General features: G+C 40.9%; 1 protein-coding gene across 1 annotated transcript in view; it reads right to left on the bottom strand.

Moving 5' to 3' along the window:
- The window catches only part of LOC121865360 (probable cationic amino acid transporter), a 95912-nt gene that overhangs the window by 32781 nt on the left and 47266 nt on the right, over nt 1-15865 (bottom strand). Inside the window, exons 7-9 of the mRNA XM_042364697.1 lie at nt 13250-13413; nt 12386-12486; nt 6050-6206 (exon numbers count right to left, since the gene is read on the bottom strand). Of these exons, the coding sequence (XP_042220631.1) occupies nt 6050-6206; nt 12386-12486; nt 13250-13413 (422 nt within the window). The remainder of the gene's footprint in view (nt 1-6049; nt 6207-12385; nt 12487-13249; nt 13414-15865) is intronic.

Genomic DNA, 15865 nt, shown 5'->3' with positions numbered 1-15865 from the left:
AGCAGTGTTGGTTATTTAAGAGTCAGTATGGTAACTTTGGTTGTTACAGTCAGTAGAGCAGTGTTGGTTATTAAAGAGTCAGTATGGTAATGTTGGTTGTTACAGTCAGTAGAGCAGTGTTGGTTATTAAAGAGTCAGTATGGTAATGTTGGTTGTTACAGTCAGTAGAGCAGTGTTGGTTATTAAAGAGTCAGTATGGTAATGTTGGTTGTTACAGTCAGTAGAGCAGTGTTGGTTATTAAAGAGTCAGTATGGTAATGTTGGTTGTTACAGTCAGTAGAGCAGTGTTGGTTATTACAGAGTCAGTATGGTAATGTTGGTTGTTACAGTCAGTAGAGCAGTGTTGGTTATTAAAGAGTCAGTATGGTAATGTTGGTTGTTACAGTCAGTAGAGCAGTGTTGGTTATTAAAGAGTCAGTATGGTAATGTTGGTTGTTACAGTCAGTAGAGCAGTGTTGGTTATTAAAGAGTCAGTATGGTAATGTTCGTTGTTACAGTCAGTAGAGCAGTGTTGGTTATTAAAGAGTCAGTATGGTAATGTTGGTTGTTACAGTCAGTAGAGCAGTGTTGGTTATTAAAGAGTCAGTATGGTAATGTTGGTTGTTACAGTCAGTAGAGCAGTGTTGGTTATTAAAGAGTCAGTATGGTAATGTTGGTTGTTACAGTCAGTAGAGCAGTGTTGGTTATTAAAGAGTCAGTATGGTAATGTTGGTTGTTACAGTCAGTAGAGCAGTGTTGGTTATTAAAGAGTCAGTATGGTAATGTTGGTTGTTACAGTCAGTAGAGCAGTGTTGGTTATTAAAGAGTCAGTATGGTAATGTTGGTTGTTACAGTCAGTAGAGCAGTGTTGGTTATTTAAGAGTCAGTATGGTAACGTTGGTTGTTACAGTCAGTAGAGCAGTGTTGGTTATTTAAGAGTCAGTATGGTAATGTTGGTTGTTACAGTCAGTAGAGCAGTGTTGGTTATTAAAGAGTCAGTATGGTAATGTTGGTTGTTACAGTCAGTGGAGCAGTGTTGGTTATTAAAGAGTCAGTATGGTAATGTTGGTTGTTACAGTCAGTAGAGCAGTGTTGGTTATTAAAGAGTCAGTATGGTAATGTTGGTTGTTACAGTCAGTAGAGCAGTGTTGGTTATTACAAAGTCAGTATGGTAATGTTGGTTGTTACAGTCAGTAGAGCAGTGTTGGTTATTAAAGAGTCAGTATGGTAATGTTGGTTGTTACAGTCAGTAGAGCAGTGTTGGTTATTAAAGAGTCAGTATGGTAATGTTCGTTGTTACAGTCAGTAGAGCAGTGTTGGTTATTTAAGAGTTAGTATGGTAACGTTGGTTGTTACAGTCAGTAGAGCAGTGTTGGTTATTTAAGAGTCAGTATGGTAATGTTGGTTGTTACAGTCAGTAGAGCAGTGTTGGTTATTTAAGAGTCAGTATGGTAATGTTGGTTGTTACAGTCAGTGGAGCAGTGTTGGTTATTAAAGAGTCAGTATGGTAATGTTGGTTGTTACAGTCAGTAGAGCAGTGTTGGTTATTAAAGAGTCAGTATGGTAATGTTGGTTGTTACAGTCAGTAGAGCAGTGTTGGTTATTACAAAGCCATTATGGTAATGTTGGTTGTTACAGTCAGTAGAGCAGTGTTGGTTATTCAAGAGTCAGTATGGTAATGTTGGTTGTTACAGTCAGTAGAGCAGTGTTGGTTATTAAAGAGTCAGTATGGTAATGTTGGTTGTTACAGTCAGTATAGCAGTGTTGGTTATTTAAGAGTCAGTATGGTAATGTTGGTTGTTAGAGTCAGTAGAGCAGTGTTGGTTATTAAAGAGTCAGTATGGTAATGTTGGTTGTTACAGTCAGTAGAGCAGTGTTGGTTATTAAAGAGTCAGTATGGTAATGTTGGTTGTTACAGTCAGTATAGCAGTGTTGGTTATTAAAGAGTCAGTATGGTAATGTTGGTTGTTACAGTCAGTAGAGCAGTGTTGGTTATTAAAGAGTCAGTATGGTAATGTTCGTTGTTACAGTCAGTAGAGCAGTGTTGATTATTAAAGAGTCAGTATGGTAATGTTGGTTGTTACAGTCAGTATAGCAGTGTTGGTTATTAAAGAGTCAGTATGGTAATGTTGGTTGTTACAGTCAGTAGAGCAGTGTTGGTTATTAAAGAGTCAGTATGGTAATGTTCGTTGTTACAGTCAGTAGAGCAGTGTTGATTATTAAAGAGTCAGTATGGTAATGTTGGTTGTTACAGTCAGTAGAGCAGTGTTGGTTATTAAAGAGTCAGTATGGTAATGTTGGTTGTTACAGTCAGTAGAGCAGTGTTGGTTATTAAAGAGTCAGTATGGTAATGTTGGTTGTTACAGTCAGTAGAGCAGTGTTGGTTATTAAAGAGTCAGTATGGTAATGTTGGTTGTTACAGTCAGTAGAGCAGTGTTGGTTATTTAAGAGTCAGTATGGTAATGTTGGTTGTTACAGTCAGTGGAGCAGTGTTGGTTATTAAAGAGTCAGTATGGTAATGTTGGTTGTTACAGTCAGTAGAGCAGTGTTGGTTATTAAAGAGTCAGTATGGTAATGTTGGTTGTTACAGTCAGTAGAGCAGTGTTGGTTATTACAAAGCCATTATGGTAATGTTGGTTGTTACAGTCAGTAGAGCAGTGTTGGTTATTAAAGAGTCAGTATGGTAATGTTGGTTGTTACAGTCAGTAGAGCAGTGTTGGTTATTAAAGAGTCAGTATGGTAATGTTGGTTGTTACAGTCAGTATAGCAGTGTTGGTTATTTAAGAGTCAGTATGGTAATGTTGGTTGTTAGAGTCAGTAGAGCAGTGTTGGTTATTAAAGAGTCAGTATGGTAATGTTGGTTGTTACAGTCAGTAGAGCAGTGTTGGTTATTAAAGAGTCAGTATGGTAATGTTGGTTGTTACAGTCAGTAGAGCAGTGTTGGTTATTAAAGAGTCAGTATGGTAATGTTGGTTGTTACAGTCAGTAGAGCAGTGTTGGTTATTAAAGAGTCAGTATGGTAATGTTCGTTGTTGTTGGTTATTTAAGAGTCAGTATGGTAATACAGCAGTTAGTGTTGGTTATTACAGTCAGTATGGTAAGCAGTGTTGGTTACAAGAGTAGAGCAGTATTGAGTCAATGTTGGTTAGTCAGTAGAGTCAGTGTTGGCGTTGTTACAGTCAGTAGAGCAGTGTTGGTTATTGTCAGTATGGTAATGTTGGTTGTTACAGTCAGTAGAGCAGTGTTGGTTATTAAAGAGTCAGTATGGTAATGTTGGTTGTTACAGTCAGTAGAGCAGTGTTGGTTATTAAAGAGTCAGTATGGTAATGTTGGTTGTTACAGTCAGTAGAGCAGTGTTGGTTATTAAAGAGTCAGTATGGTAATGTTGGTTGTTACAGTCAGTAGAGCAGTGTTGGTTATTAAAGAGTCAGTATGGTAATGTTGGTTGTTACAGTCAGTAGAGCAGTGTTGGTTATTAAAGAGTCAGTATGGTAATGTTGGTTGTTACAGTCAGTAGAGCAGTGTTGGTTATTAAAGAGTCAGTATGGTAATGTTGGTTGTTACAGTCAGTAGAGCAGTGTTGGTTATTAAAGAGTCAGTATGGTAATGTTGGTTGTTACAGTCAGTATAGCAGTGTTGGTTATTAAAGAGTCAGTATGGTAATGTTGGTTGTTACAGTCAGTAGAGCAGTGTTGGTTATTAAAGAGTCAGTATGGTAATGTTCGTTGTTACAGTCAGTAGAGCAGTGTTGGTTATTAAAGAGTCAGTATGGTAATGTTGGTTGTTACAGTCAGTAGAGCAGTGTTGGTTATTAAAGAGTCAGTATGGTAATGTTGGTTGTTACAGTCAGTAGAGCAGTGTTGGTTATTAAAGAGTCAGTATGGTAATGTTGGTTGTTACAGTCAGTAGAGCAGTGTTGGTTATTAAAGAGTCAGTATGGTAATGTTGGTTGTTACAGTCAGTAGAGCAGTGTTGGTTATTAAAGAGTCAGTATGGTAATGTTGGTTGTTACAGTCAGTAGAGCAGTGTTGGTTATTACAGAGAACAAAATAATTTTGTGATAGTACTTCAGAATTTGAATTTGAATTTTCTTGTTTATGTAATTTAACAAAACTTTTCAAAATAATATCGCCATTGTTTCTGAAAAGATTTTTGTATCGCGGAAGTTGAATATAATTTTTAGAGAAATGATTATTTATCATGTGTTTAATTTTTTTAGTAGTTGCGAATATTACTCAGTTTGTTACGAATCAAATTTCACTAGAATGTCATCATTGTTTTCAGTAGTTGCTTCTTGATTTTAAGTGAGAAAGTAAATTACTTAATCGTCTTCATCCTATGAGCAACAAATCAGTCAAGTCATAGCGGAATTCCTTGAACAATATAGAATAAATTGACTCCATAATCTAAAGACTCGATTCTTCTGAAAGACAAAGCCTACAGACATGTATTGCCCCCAGTTTTCATTGGCACTCATAACATAATGTACAATAACAAGTGACTGCCACTAGAGATGAACATATTCCTCACCATGCACACCATATAAGCCTCGGGAGCGAAAACTCTCGAAAATATGAATGTTAAACTAGGAATATCGACCAATGTACGAAAAAATTTTGTGTTTTGTCGAAATGTTAGGTTTGCATAAAATTTCCTTCTTATTCGTTTGAGTTCTTGTGCTCACAATGTTGAATACACAGGCAGAAAGACAGTCAGTATATCAGTGTTGGTTGTTGGTTGTAACTTGTAACAGAGTCAGTATTGCAGTGTTGGTTGTAACAGTCAGTATAGCTGTGTTGGTTATAACAGAGTCAGTATATCAGTGTTAACTGTAACACGGAGACAGCTAGAAATATATCGTGTGTCCACTACACAATGACGCACCCAATACAAATTTCAAAATAACATTTGGTTATAAAATTCTATTCCTCTATTCCTTGTTTCTAAGTTAGTTCGGGTCTTAACTGCTTCCTACGGTACCTACACTTACCAGTAAAATCCACAAAGATAGGTGGATCATCATGGTCATTGGTACCGCACATAACATGTTAATTATAAGTAGTTGAGCGAGGAGTGACGTACAGTAATGTAGGAACAAGCTGATCGATAAACAAGATGCCATTCACTGGGGAAGTTTGCAAAAATTATAACCGGAATACTTATCATGGCACTCACTCTGTAAGATTATTAATGTATCAGGATAGTTGGCCACACGTTGTGTACTCGTACGTTGTATACTGATGAATGTTGTGTTTTCTCCAGGTCTCTCTTGAGTACCAGTGATTGGGAGAAGGAAAAGATTGGTCTATGAGGACGAGGTTTATCCTTCGAGTACCCGAGACAGTTTTCGTTGTCAGCGGTGTTGATGGTGTAGGCCAGACAGGCATACAGACAGTGACAGATAAAAAATATTTTCTAAAATATACAAAGAAAATTATTATTAATAGAAACGGATAAAGGAACCTGAGAAAAATTGACCAGTCGACACTACATTTCCCAGTCTTAAGTTTGCCGCTTTATGATCGTTAATGTTATACTGGGTGCTGTGAGAGCGCCCTACCCTGCTTCCTAATACACTTATTGCTGGGCCCCTAAGGTACCATTATACATGACTGAAGAATTTCCCCATGGAAGGAAATAAGGTGTGTAGCTATTGAATCGTTTACTTGGTTGTGAATGTATTGAACGATGTGGACCAACTCACCGTTAGCCCCTTCACTATAGGGACGCCACTTTTTTTTGGGGGGGGGGGGTATCGCCAGATAACTTCATTAAGCTCAGAGGCAACACCGTACTCAATAGGTTAGTAGACTATCTTACTAACATAAGGTTGTACTGGGAGCCGGCGTGTCTACCTATTTAAGAGACGTTGTTGATTGTCGAGCAAAGCTCATTTATTATCTAGTAATTGTTTTTTGTTTACATTTAGACAATCTAGTTTATCCAGTAAATATAATGGCAGCAAGACAGACTGAGCTTGTGGTATAGTAGGAAACCAAGCAGACTATGCTGATACGAAAAGCATCATGCTGAATAGGGAAGAACAGTATGCTGAGGAACGTGGAAGTACCTGTTCTGTGGCTTGCGGGAGATCTGGAGGAGGATGAGCAGTATGGTGAGGAAGAGCATTATACTGAAGAGGGAGGCGGCGGGGGAGTGGACCTCCAACTCGCCCAGGCTGAACACCAGGACGAGGTCGAAGATCAGAACGTTGAGGTACAACAACCCTGCAGGATTACAACTTTTACTCCTCCTTCTCTCTTCTCGACTTTTGTACCTCGCTATTCCTCACACTTATTCCATATCATTACTCTTGCTATAGTTAATATTCTTACCCCCCTCCTTATTCATTACCTACTCTTACCTACTCGTCATCCACACACCCGCTTACTCCCGAGCTTTACTTCTGATCTTTACTTTTCTCTCTTAAGCCCTCAACTACTACTACGATAATAAAACTACTCCTTTAAGCATATTCTTGATGTTTGCTTTTCCACTTTGTTATTATCTTTATTAGACTGCTAAATTTCATTAGATTCTCTCGTTCACCTAGTACTTACTGTCCCTTGTTACTTTCTTAAATGTTTCTTATTTTTCTTCTTACACATTCACCTGACACTCCCTCCTTATTACTGATTACTACACATTCTTCTTATCTTTGCTCGTTACTTACCATCTTTACTCAAAATGTACTGTTCTTGCTTCTTTTACACCTTCATTATTCTTGTTCTTTCTATATGTTCTTTATTCATGATCCTTACTTTTGACTTACATTTATTTTCTCTCACACGTGTTTAATTCTTGTTCTACTTGCACCGTACCCCCCTATTCCTGCTCCTTAAACTCTTCTATACCTGTTCAACTGTCTGTTTGTACATCTGCTCTTTGTATCTCCTTTATCACCTGTTCAAGATCACAAATGACAGACAGACAGACAGACAGACAGACAGACAGACAGACAGACAGACAGACACACCATTTTGCTGACTCTCGGAATCGAGTATGCCGATCATCAAGCTATGATACAATGATAAGAGTTATTAAGGATGTCACCTTCGTTGAGGAGCTCTTACGTGACTAAAGAGACCGATACGAGACCAGTATGGCCGTCTTCGGATGAAGCACTTGTGGAGGGCTACATCTAGTGTCGGAGGGGTGGCGGCGGCAGCGTCCGTCCGACGTTGGCGTTTATCTGCCTTGATATGCAGTTGGGCAAAATCGAAAGTATTAACACCTTGTCGTGTGGTGCTCCTTCAAGAGTTACGGTGTGGAGGGAAAGTCTCGCAGGTGGGGAGTCGATTTGGCACTTTTTCAGGTTTTTCTAAAGACATATCCTTTTACCTTTTCCGTTGTCCGCCACAATTGCATTTACCATTCGGTAGGTGACTGTAAAGTTGCTACTTGAGCAGTCTACTGTCGTCCATGCGGGTAACATGGCCAGTCCAGCATAGTTGTTCATAGATAATTTTAGCCTCGACGCTCCTACAGTTGGTATCACAGAGAATACTGGCATTTATTCTCTTGTCTTCCCAGCGAACATAGACTATATTGGTGAAAGTTCACAAGTGCCTTGTGGTGCCTCCTGTATGTGACCCATGTCTCGCTGCCATGCAGCAGGGTGGGGAGGACCACTGATTGATAAATATACGTGCAAATTTGTAGATAATAATCTGAGCTCTCTACAGCTGAAGACATTGATACGGAGTCTGACAAATGCTTGATATGCACATCTAATCCGATATTGAATCTTTTCATTGATGTCCATGGCGGTAGACAGGTAGGAGCCAAGGTATTCAAAGTGAGTAGTCAGAACATCCACATCTGTGTTTCGAGTGACTGATGCCTTCTTCGTCTTTAATGAGGGAGTTACCATTGGAAGAGGAGAGGGTGGGAGATCATGGCATGAGTAGTTGGGCTGCATATTATTTTAGTGGGATTAAAAATTCACGCATCTTGTGTTGATCAGGAAATTTTTGCATTTCACACACTATATTTTTGCACCATTCTCTCAGTAGTTTGTGAAGTTCGCGCTGGGTCGCCGATTTCTTCTGGTCCGAGACTGAGGGTTGTTCTGCCAGTCAGTCAGAGCAGCACATTTACCATTGAGGAGTACATTGATTTCCTGATTATTTTCATCAAACCAACCCCGGTGTTTTATTTCCATCTCACCGAGAGTCTCACTGCAAGTTTTTGTGATGACAGCATCGGGGATACCCCATTTGGAACTCAGATTTAGGTTGTTTGATGTTGGGTTTTTTCAATGAATTGTGGAGTTGATCCCTGAAAGCATTTATTGTACTCCCACTTGATCCTCCAGTCACCTGGCGTTAAGGCCACTGCTGGAGGCTTGTTGCCTGGTTCCCTGTCTTAAGTCAGCATCTCTGCCAACTCTGGCATTGAAGTCACCTAGGAGCACAACCATATTTTCTCTGGGGATTGAGGTTAGCACTCTGTTAAGGTCGGCGTAAAAGGCCTCCTTCATGTCATCCCCTGCATCCAGTGTTGGTGAGTATACACTGATGAAGAAGGCATTTCAGTAAGCCTATGTAGAATGTATTGGCGAATGGCAAATCCAACTCCATAAATGCGGTTTCTTTGCTCAGTAGGCTTACCCTTCTAGAAGAAGGTATAGCTGGACCCCAGTTCTGTGAGTAGACCCTCGTCTAGGAGCCGGGACTCACGAATGGTTACTATGTCCATGTTATACCTAGAGCACTCTTTTGCCACAGGGGTGGTTCTTCTTTCAGGACACTCATTTGTGCCAGTATCCAGAAGGGTCTTGGCATTCCATGTAGCGACCTTAAGAGCTTGTATGATTTGTTTTGTTTTGATCTGTGATTATGATTATGTTTTCGACAACATTAAGATGACTTACTGAGTGGGGTTGCCCAGTCATGTTTTTATTTTTATTTTTTTTGCAGGCTGTGTTTATAGCACCTTTTCTAACCGCCTCGGCATGTAGGGTGAGCAGAGTGGCTCCTCAATATGGCTGCTCAGTTGCACAGACAGGAACGGATTGCACTGTTGCCTAGATCTCAGTGCATAAACGACCATCTTATCTGCACAGCCCATGTGCTGAGTTGTGACTAAAGACTCCCGGCAGTCATCTCTGCCTGTCGCTATCGCCACTTGTCTGTTGCCAGAGGACTTTTGGGGGTTTAGGGGTTTTGATGATGACGAAAAATGATGAACTGGATAATGGTTGCACGTGAATTGATTTTTGTGGTGAGGCAAGAGCAGAGGCTGCAACCACACATCATCACTCCCCCTTTTCCTGATCCTGTGGTGCAGGTAGCTGCAATGACTGGGAGAGGGAGAGTAGGAATGGGCCGCCGATAGCCTAGTATGTTTGGTTTGGCCTTAGTAGTCGTACGATTCCCGTGTTGGTCACCTCTTCCACCTATTCTGCTGTTAGGGTCTTACTGGAACTATGTAAGTATGTCTGCCTGATGCGGAGCTCCACCCCAGATTTTTTTTCAGGGTTTACTCCCATAGCCTTATACCTAACAAGATTAATCCACAAGGCAGCAGGGCAGTGGTTGGTAGGCGCCAGGACGTGTCCACATGCCGGTGAGCCTACGTGCCGTCCTTCTGGGATCCACTGCCGCTCCGAGTTCCCCTGCTGGTCTAACCTGGGATTGCGAGGCACCCAGTTACTGTGTGTTACCACAAGGAGGCACAGCAGGAGTTTTGATGGTTAAGAGGCTATGTACTGGCAGGGGAAGACTCTTAGCCAGCGGCAGTAGCTGAAAGCGAGAGGAATCAAGCCATGCTTGCACCAATAAACAAACATAATGCTGCCACACTAGATGCATTACACCACTGTGCACACAAACACACACACACACACACACACACACACAGACACACACACACACACACACACACACACACACTACAACTACGACTGCTACTACTTTGCTGTCACTCGGAATCGAGTATGACGATCATCCAGCTATGATAAGACGATATGAGTTATTAAAGATTTCACCTTCGTTGCTGAGTTCTGAGGAGACTAGAGAGACCGATACGGTACCAGCAGAGTCGTCCACATATGTTTCACATGTGAAGGGCTACATCTAGTGCGGTAGGGGCGGTGGCAGCATCTTTCAGACGATGGCGCATGTTTGCCTCGGTTTGCAGTCAGGCTAGCTCGAAAGTATTGACACCTCGTATGTTGCTCCTCCAAACGTTACAGTATGGAGTAATTGTCTCCCAGGTGAAGGGTCGAATTGGCACTTTGTCAGGTTTGTTTTAAGACTATTCTTATTTATTTTGAGTTGCCCGCAAGAGTTACATTTACTATTCGTCAGGTGACTGTAAAGTAGCTGCTTTGGCAGTCTACTATAGTCCATGCGGGTAAAGTAGTTGTTCAAGGATAATGGTAGCCTCGATGCTCCTTCAGTTGGTGTCAGCGAGAATACTGGCATTTGTTGTCTTGTCTTCTCAGCGAACTCGGAGGATGGAACGTAAACCAAGTTGGTGAAAGTTTTCAAGTGTCTTGAGGTGCCCCCTCATGTTGACCCATGTCTCGCTGCCATATAACAGGGTGGGGGGACCACTGCTCGATATACGTGCAACTTTGTAGATAATTTCAGCTCACCACAGCTGAAGATATGGGTACGGAGTCTGCCAAAGGCTTGAGATGCACATCTGATCTGATGTTGAATCTCTTCATCGATGTCCGCGGTGGTGGACAGGTGGGAGCATAGTACCGTTAAGCTGGATGGATGGTGGAGGTGTGGCTGAATCAGGGGAAAGCTGAAAGAGAATCTGAGTCTTACGTACATTCACCTCGAGGCCGAAGTGTGCTTACGCGTCTGTGTAGGTGTTCAGGATCTCCTGTAGGTCGCGTTTCGTGTTAGCAACAAGGGTGCGGTCGACTGCCTACTGAAATTCAGTAATGGAACCTGTGGACACCTTTGTTTCTGTCTGAGTCGTCTTATGCTGAAAAGACCCTTCATCCAGTACTGGATGTCCACCCCGCTGGCTAAATTGGCTCTGGTATGAGTAAGGAAGGGAGCCAAGAAAATGGGAAGAAAAGTCGGTGCTAGTACACATCCTTGTTTTACCGTCGTTTGAATGGGGAAAAACTCCAACTAGGTGCTATTGTGTAGGACTGCCGTTCATGGCGTCGTGGAGTCGCCTCACAATGAAGATGAATTTTGGTGGGCAGCCAAAACAGCTGAGGGTCTGCCAGAGTTGAAGGCCTTGGTTAGGTCGATGAATGCCATATACAGGTCATGACGTTGTTCTCTGCACTTTTCCTTTAACTGGCAGTCAGCAAAGGTCACGTGATAGTCTAAAGCCACACTGAGATTCTGGGAGGAAGTTTTCCACCTCAGGAAGAAGTCTGTTTAGGAGGACTTGGGAGATAATCTTGCCGACTACGGACAACAGTGAGATCCCGCAGGCGATAGTTGCCACAATCTGACCGGTCTCCCTTGTTCTCATAAATATTGCCGATGGAGGCGTCTTTAAGTGCTTGGGGGATTTCCTCCTTTTCCCATATATTCTCCAGGAGAGAGTGGAGACGGCTGGTAAGCAGAGGTCCTCCTGCTTTATACACCTCGGCTGAGATTCCATCAGGCCCTGAGGACCTTGTTATTTTTCATCTGTTTGATGGCAGTAGCTACCTAGTCTAGGGATGGAGGATAGCTGAGGTGTGTCAGCTCTGGATGCTGAGGGACCTGCTGGGTATCCAGGACTTCCACATCAGTGTTTCGAGTGAGCAGCGAATGGTAGTGCTGTTTCCAGCACTAAAAGATTCCTTCATCATCTTTAATTATGGAGTTAACGTCGGATGAGCGGAGGGGGCTGCGCAATAAGTGATTGGCCCGTAAAATATTTTAATAGGAATTTAAAAATTCACACATCTTGTGTTGATCTGCAAGTTTTTGCATTTCACATGCTTTAATTTTAAACCAGTCGTACTTTAGATTGTGAAGTTCGCGCTGGGCCGCTGCTTTCTTCTTGTGGAAGGTATCAGTTTTAGTCCGAGACTGAGGGTTATTCTGCCAGTCAGTTAAAGCACCACACACACACACACACACACATACACACACACACACACACACACACACACACACACACACACACACACACACACACACACACACACACACACACACACACACACACACACACACACACACAATATTTGTATACACTAGAAATGATTAGGTATTGTTCAGTGACTCTTTTTGCCTATCTCCCTTCTTCTATCTCTTCAATTCTACTTTTATCTCTCTCTCTCTCTCTCTCCTTAAGTCTGCATATATCTCTGCTATTTCGTTTTCGGTCTGTCTCTCCTTCCTCTCCATCACTTTTCTTTGTCATATCTTATTATCTTCCTATAGACACAAGACTTATTTGTAAAAAAAAAAAAAGGAGGAATGCTACTCACCAACCAGCTTCATGACCTGCCTGCCGGTCTCCTCGGTGCATGGGCCTTCTTCCACCCAGGGGAAGAACCTAGGGAACGTCCGCTGCACCATCTCCACGTATCTGCCAGACACACGCATACACACACACACCCTTCAGTTAAACCCCCGTTAAGGATCACCATATCTCCCTTACATACCAATGATATCAAAACATTCTCTACTCATATATAAATACTAATACCAACTTTTAATGTTCTTGAGTTATCTCATACTGTTCATCATTACTGCGGTTATTTTTCTTTGAATAAGTTATTTTAACTGTCTTACTTACAACTGTAGTTCAAATTTTTTGGGGGTTACAGAGATAATGATTCTCACTGGAAATGTGACGAATCCTAGTTATAAGAGTAACCTCCTTGTCACATTAAAGTGCATCAACTCTAAAATGTCATTGGTGAACAATCTCGATGACTTTATTTATGTAAGAGCGCGTGAAAAAAGTGTGTACTAATAAGTGACCTCTATGCAATGTTTACCGTTGTAGATATCTGCACTTGTACTGGTATTTCTAAAGTGAGAAATATCTACGTATACCTGTAAATCTACAGGTACATGAATCTGGATCTGCATCATTACCTCTGATTTAATAACATTATATTATGTTGAAGATTGTGTGTGGTGAGCGTACAGTATCTACGATACAACAGTGAGTGTGAGACTACCGTACATATGTCTTTAGTGTCATTTTATATCATGAGTACCATGGTAATGCTCTCTCACACTGATTACTGGGGTTTTTTTTAAATATACATTATTTATTTCTCGCTATAATACTTTATACCAATTACAATCAATAATAAGACCAGCTGGTGTACGGGACTCACCTGTCGTACCACTTGGCAGGACCGGTGGAGACTGGCACGGCGCCGTAATACTTGTTCTCACACTTGTCGCTCACCATGTAGTCGTCCTCCCGCCGCCACGACTCACCGCTGCCTTCCTCCGTGTTGCCCGTATCATCAGAGTCTGGAGACGACCTCATCACACGCTGAAGACGACATCAAAATTCTCACTTTCTTGTGACAAACTCGTTCTTTGTTGTTATGTGTGTGTCTACCTATGCATTTATATGCAGAAATTTGTCTCGTGTGTGTGTATATATATATATATATATATATATATATATATATATATATATATATATATATATATATATATATATATATATGTGCAGGCAGTGACGGGGCACGGTCTTCCTAACAGTTTAACAGGAGGGTATGAGATACTCTGTGTCGGAACGTCGTATATGGAGGCACAGGGGTTCCAGCCCCTTAAAATCTGGGTTGTGGCTATTAAAGATTCATAGACGACACTTTATTTCATTTCATAAATGAGAATAAGTATATGCTCCACGTGCCAGCGACTAACCTGCACGGGTATACGGGTATTATATGTCTAGAATCAGGGGATGGCGCAAACGTCGATCGCAATCTACCAGTAGATCGTAAAGCAATTTCTGGTAGTAGTGGCATAATCCATCAACAGGGACCCTACAGGTACGTACAAGTACACTACCCATCTGTTATTAAATAAAAAAGATGCGATTTTTGTTATCTCCGTTATTAGTAGCAACATTCATGACATGTTTTGCCTTTGTATCTAGCAACCATTTAGCAAGGAAGAACACATTTAATTAATTTGATGAATATTTAGTTAATAATGTCACAGAAAATGTTTCAGGTAACATAAAATCCGCCAAATTTCACCAGCTTGGAGCATGCACACGGCTTGTTGACGCCATGCAGTGCAAATCATCACATTTGTAAATTAATTTCTTCTCGATACCTTTCTTAGATATATAATTATGCATTGAAAATTTTATAAGTACAGGGGGAATATATGTTTGTAATTAATTAATTTTATTATTGGTTACTCTCTATCTCTCCATTAAGACTCAAAACCTATCCATTATCTGCTGGAGGTTAAAAAAAAATGTGCTAGTAGATCACGTTTGGATAACCATGGAAAAGTTGATCCAGTTACACGAAAGTCAGGCCACCTTCTTCAAGATGATACTGTCTATAGAGAGAACAAGTGATCGCGGGCACGTTCGTGCCCTCGGGAGAATTTGAACGCTCGTGACAGCGTACAGCAAATGACGGTGTGCCAAGTCCGTAGATTTGCATGGTTAATTCGGGTGCGCCAAGTCGGTAGACTTGCATCGTTTTCCATCGTAAATAAAATTGTCAATTAATGCCTTCCTAAAGAAACCATCGACATGGGACCAGGTTTGTTCCACTCTACGATTTTTTTGCGATTTTTTCACCAAGTTTGATGAAAAACGATTGTGCCATTTCGGCTGCCCAGAACAGACACACACACAAACAGACACACGCCTAGTCCTATAGCACATTAGACTGTGTCACACCTGCCACCGTGAACAAGACACTAAGAGGAGTGCAGCTACTTTTACAAAGAAAATAGTACTGTGAAATGTGTTATGACTAACAGTAGGCAGAACAGTCAACATTGCACACTTAAGGGGAGGATGATTTAGGTGAATTTCATCATTTGTCATCTGTATTTAAATTCTATATATTTTTGGTTTTCTACACTGATGATATTTATGGCAATATTTAAAAGAGTGTCTTATCACTAATCAATTATGACACTTTTTTCCAACCATGATTATAGGTTAGGTTTGAAAATTTCTTCCAAAAATATTTTATGTAACCTAACCTAGCGTAACCTAACCTAACCTAACCTAACCTAATCTAACAAACACTGGTAGCACCTGCTGTAAGCATCATCAGAACAACAACCCAAACAGTTAAATATAGCATGGAAAATTTTTCCAAGGTGATTATCAACATGGGTCACAGGGGACACTCTGTAAACTATTACCTCAACAATCTGCCCGGCACATTTGGCTAATCTTGGATCTTTTGTTTATAAAACTGTAGCGATTCGGAAACGACATTACATCTATCGATCACAAAAAAGGTGTTATTTATTGTAATTGAGGCTACGAGAGGATAATTGCAATGCTAGATATATAATTTTATTAATTTGTGAGAAGGACGATGGCGAGAAGAAAAAGCTTCGGAGTTAAAGGTTAACACCACGGGGGTACACGGCGGTCTCTTAAAAATATATACATTTCCATTGGAGCCGGTTTTAGGACATTTAAATATTTGTTTTCTTTATTATCTCGTTTTAATTTACATATATTGAACATTCAGGATAAGTCTTCCAGGTGCCTACCCACACATGAGGACGTATCCCGAATGCTCCAATAATAATTTCAAATTACTAAATAGTAACCCGAACCGAATCATGTATATTTGGTTCAAAACAATGAATTACGGATTGGAGGGCGCTTTCGGGATATAAACAAGTAACCCGAGTGTTTAAAAAATGGCCGTTATTGTGTCCCCCCAGAAGAACTTGTAGTGTGCCGTCCTAGGAGAACTTGTAGTGTGTCCTCCTAGAAGAACTTG

Source organism: Homarus americanus, unplaced genomic scaffold (genome assembly GCF_018991925.1).
Source record: "Homarus americanus isolate GMGI-L3 unplaced genomic scaffold, GMGI_Hamer_2.0 scaffold15667, whole genome shotgun sequence".
In the NCBI taxonomy this organism is placed as follows: Eukaryota; Metazoa; Arthropoda; class Malacostraca; order Decapoda; family Nephropidae; genus Homarus; species Homarus americanus.
Note: the sequence above shows the minus strand (reverse complement) of the source record. Positions and strands in the feature narration are given on the sequence as shown.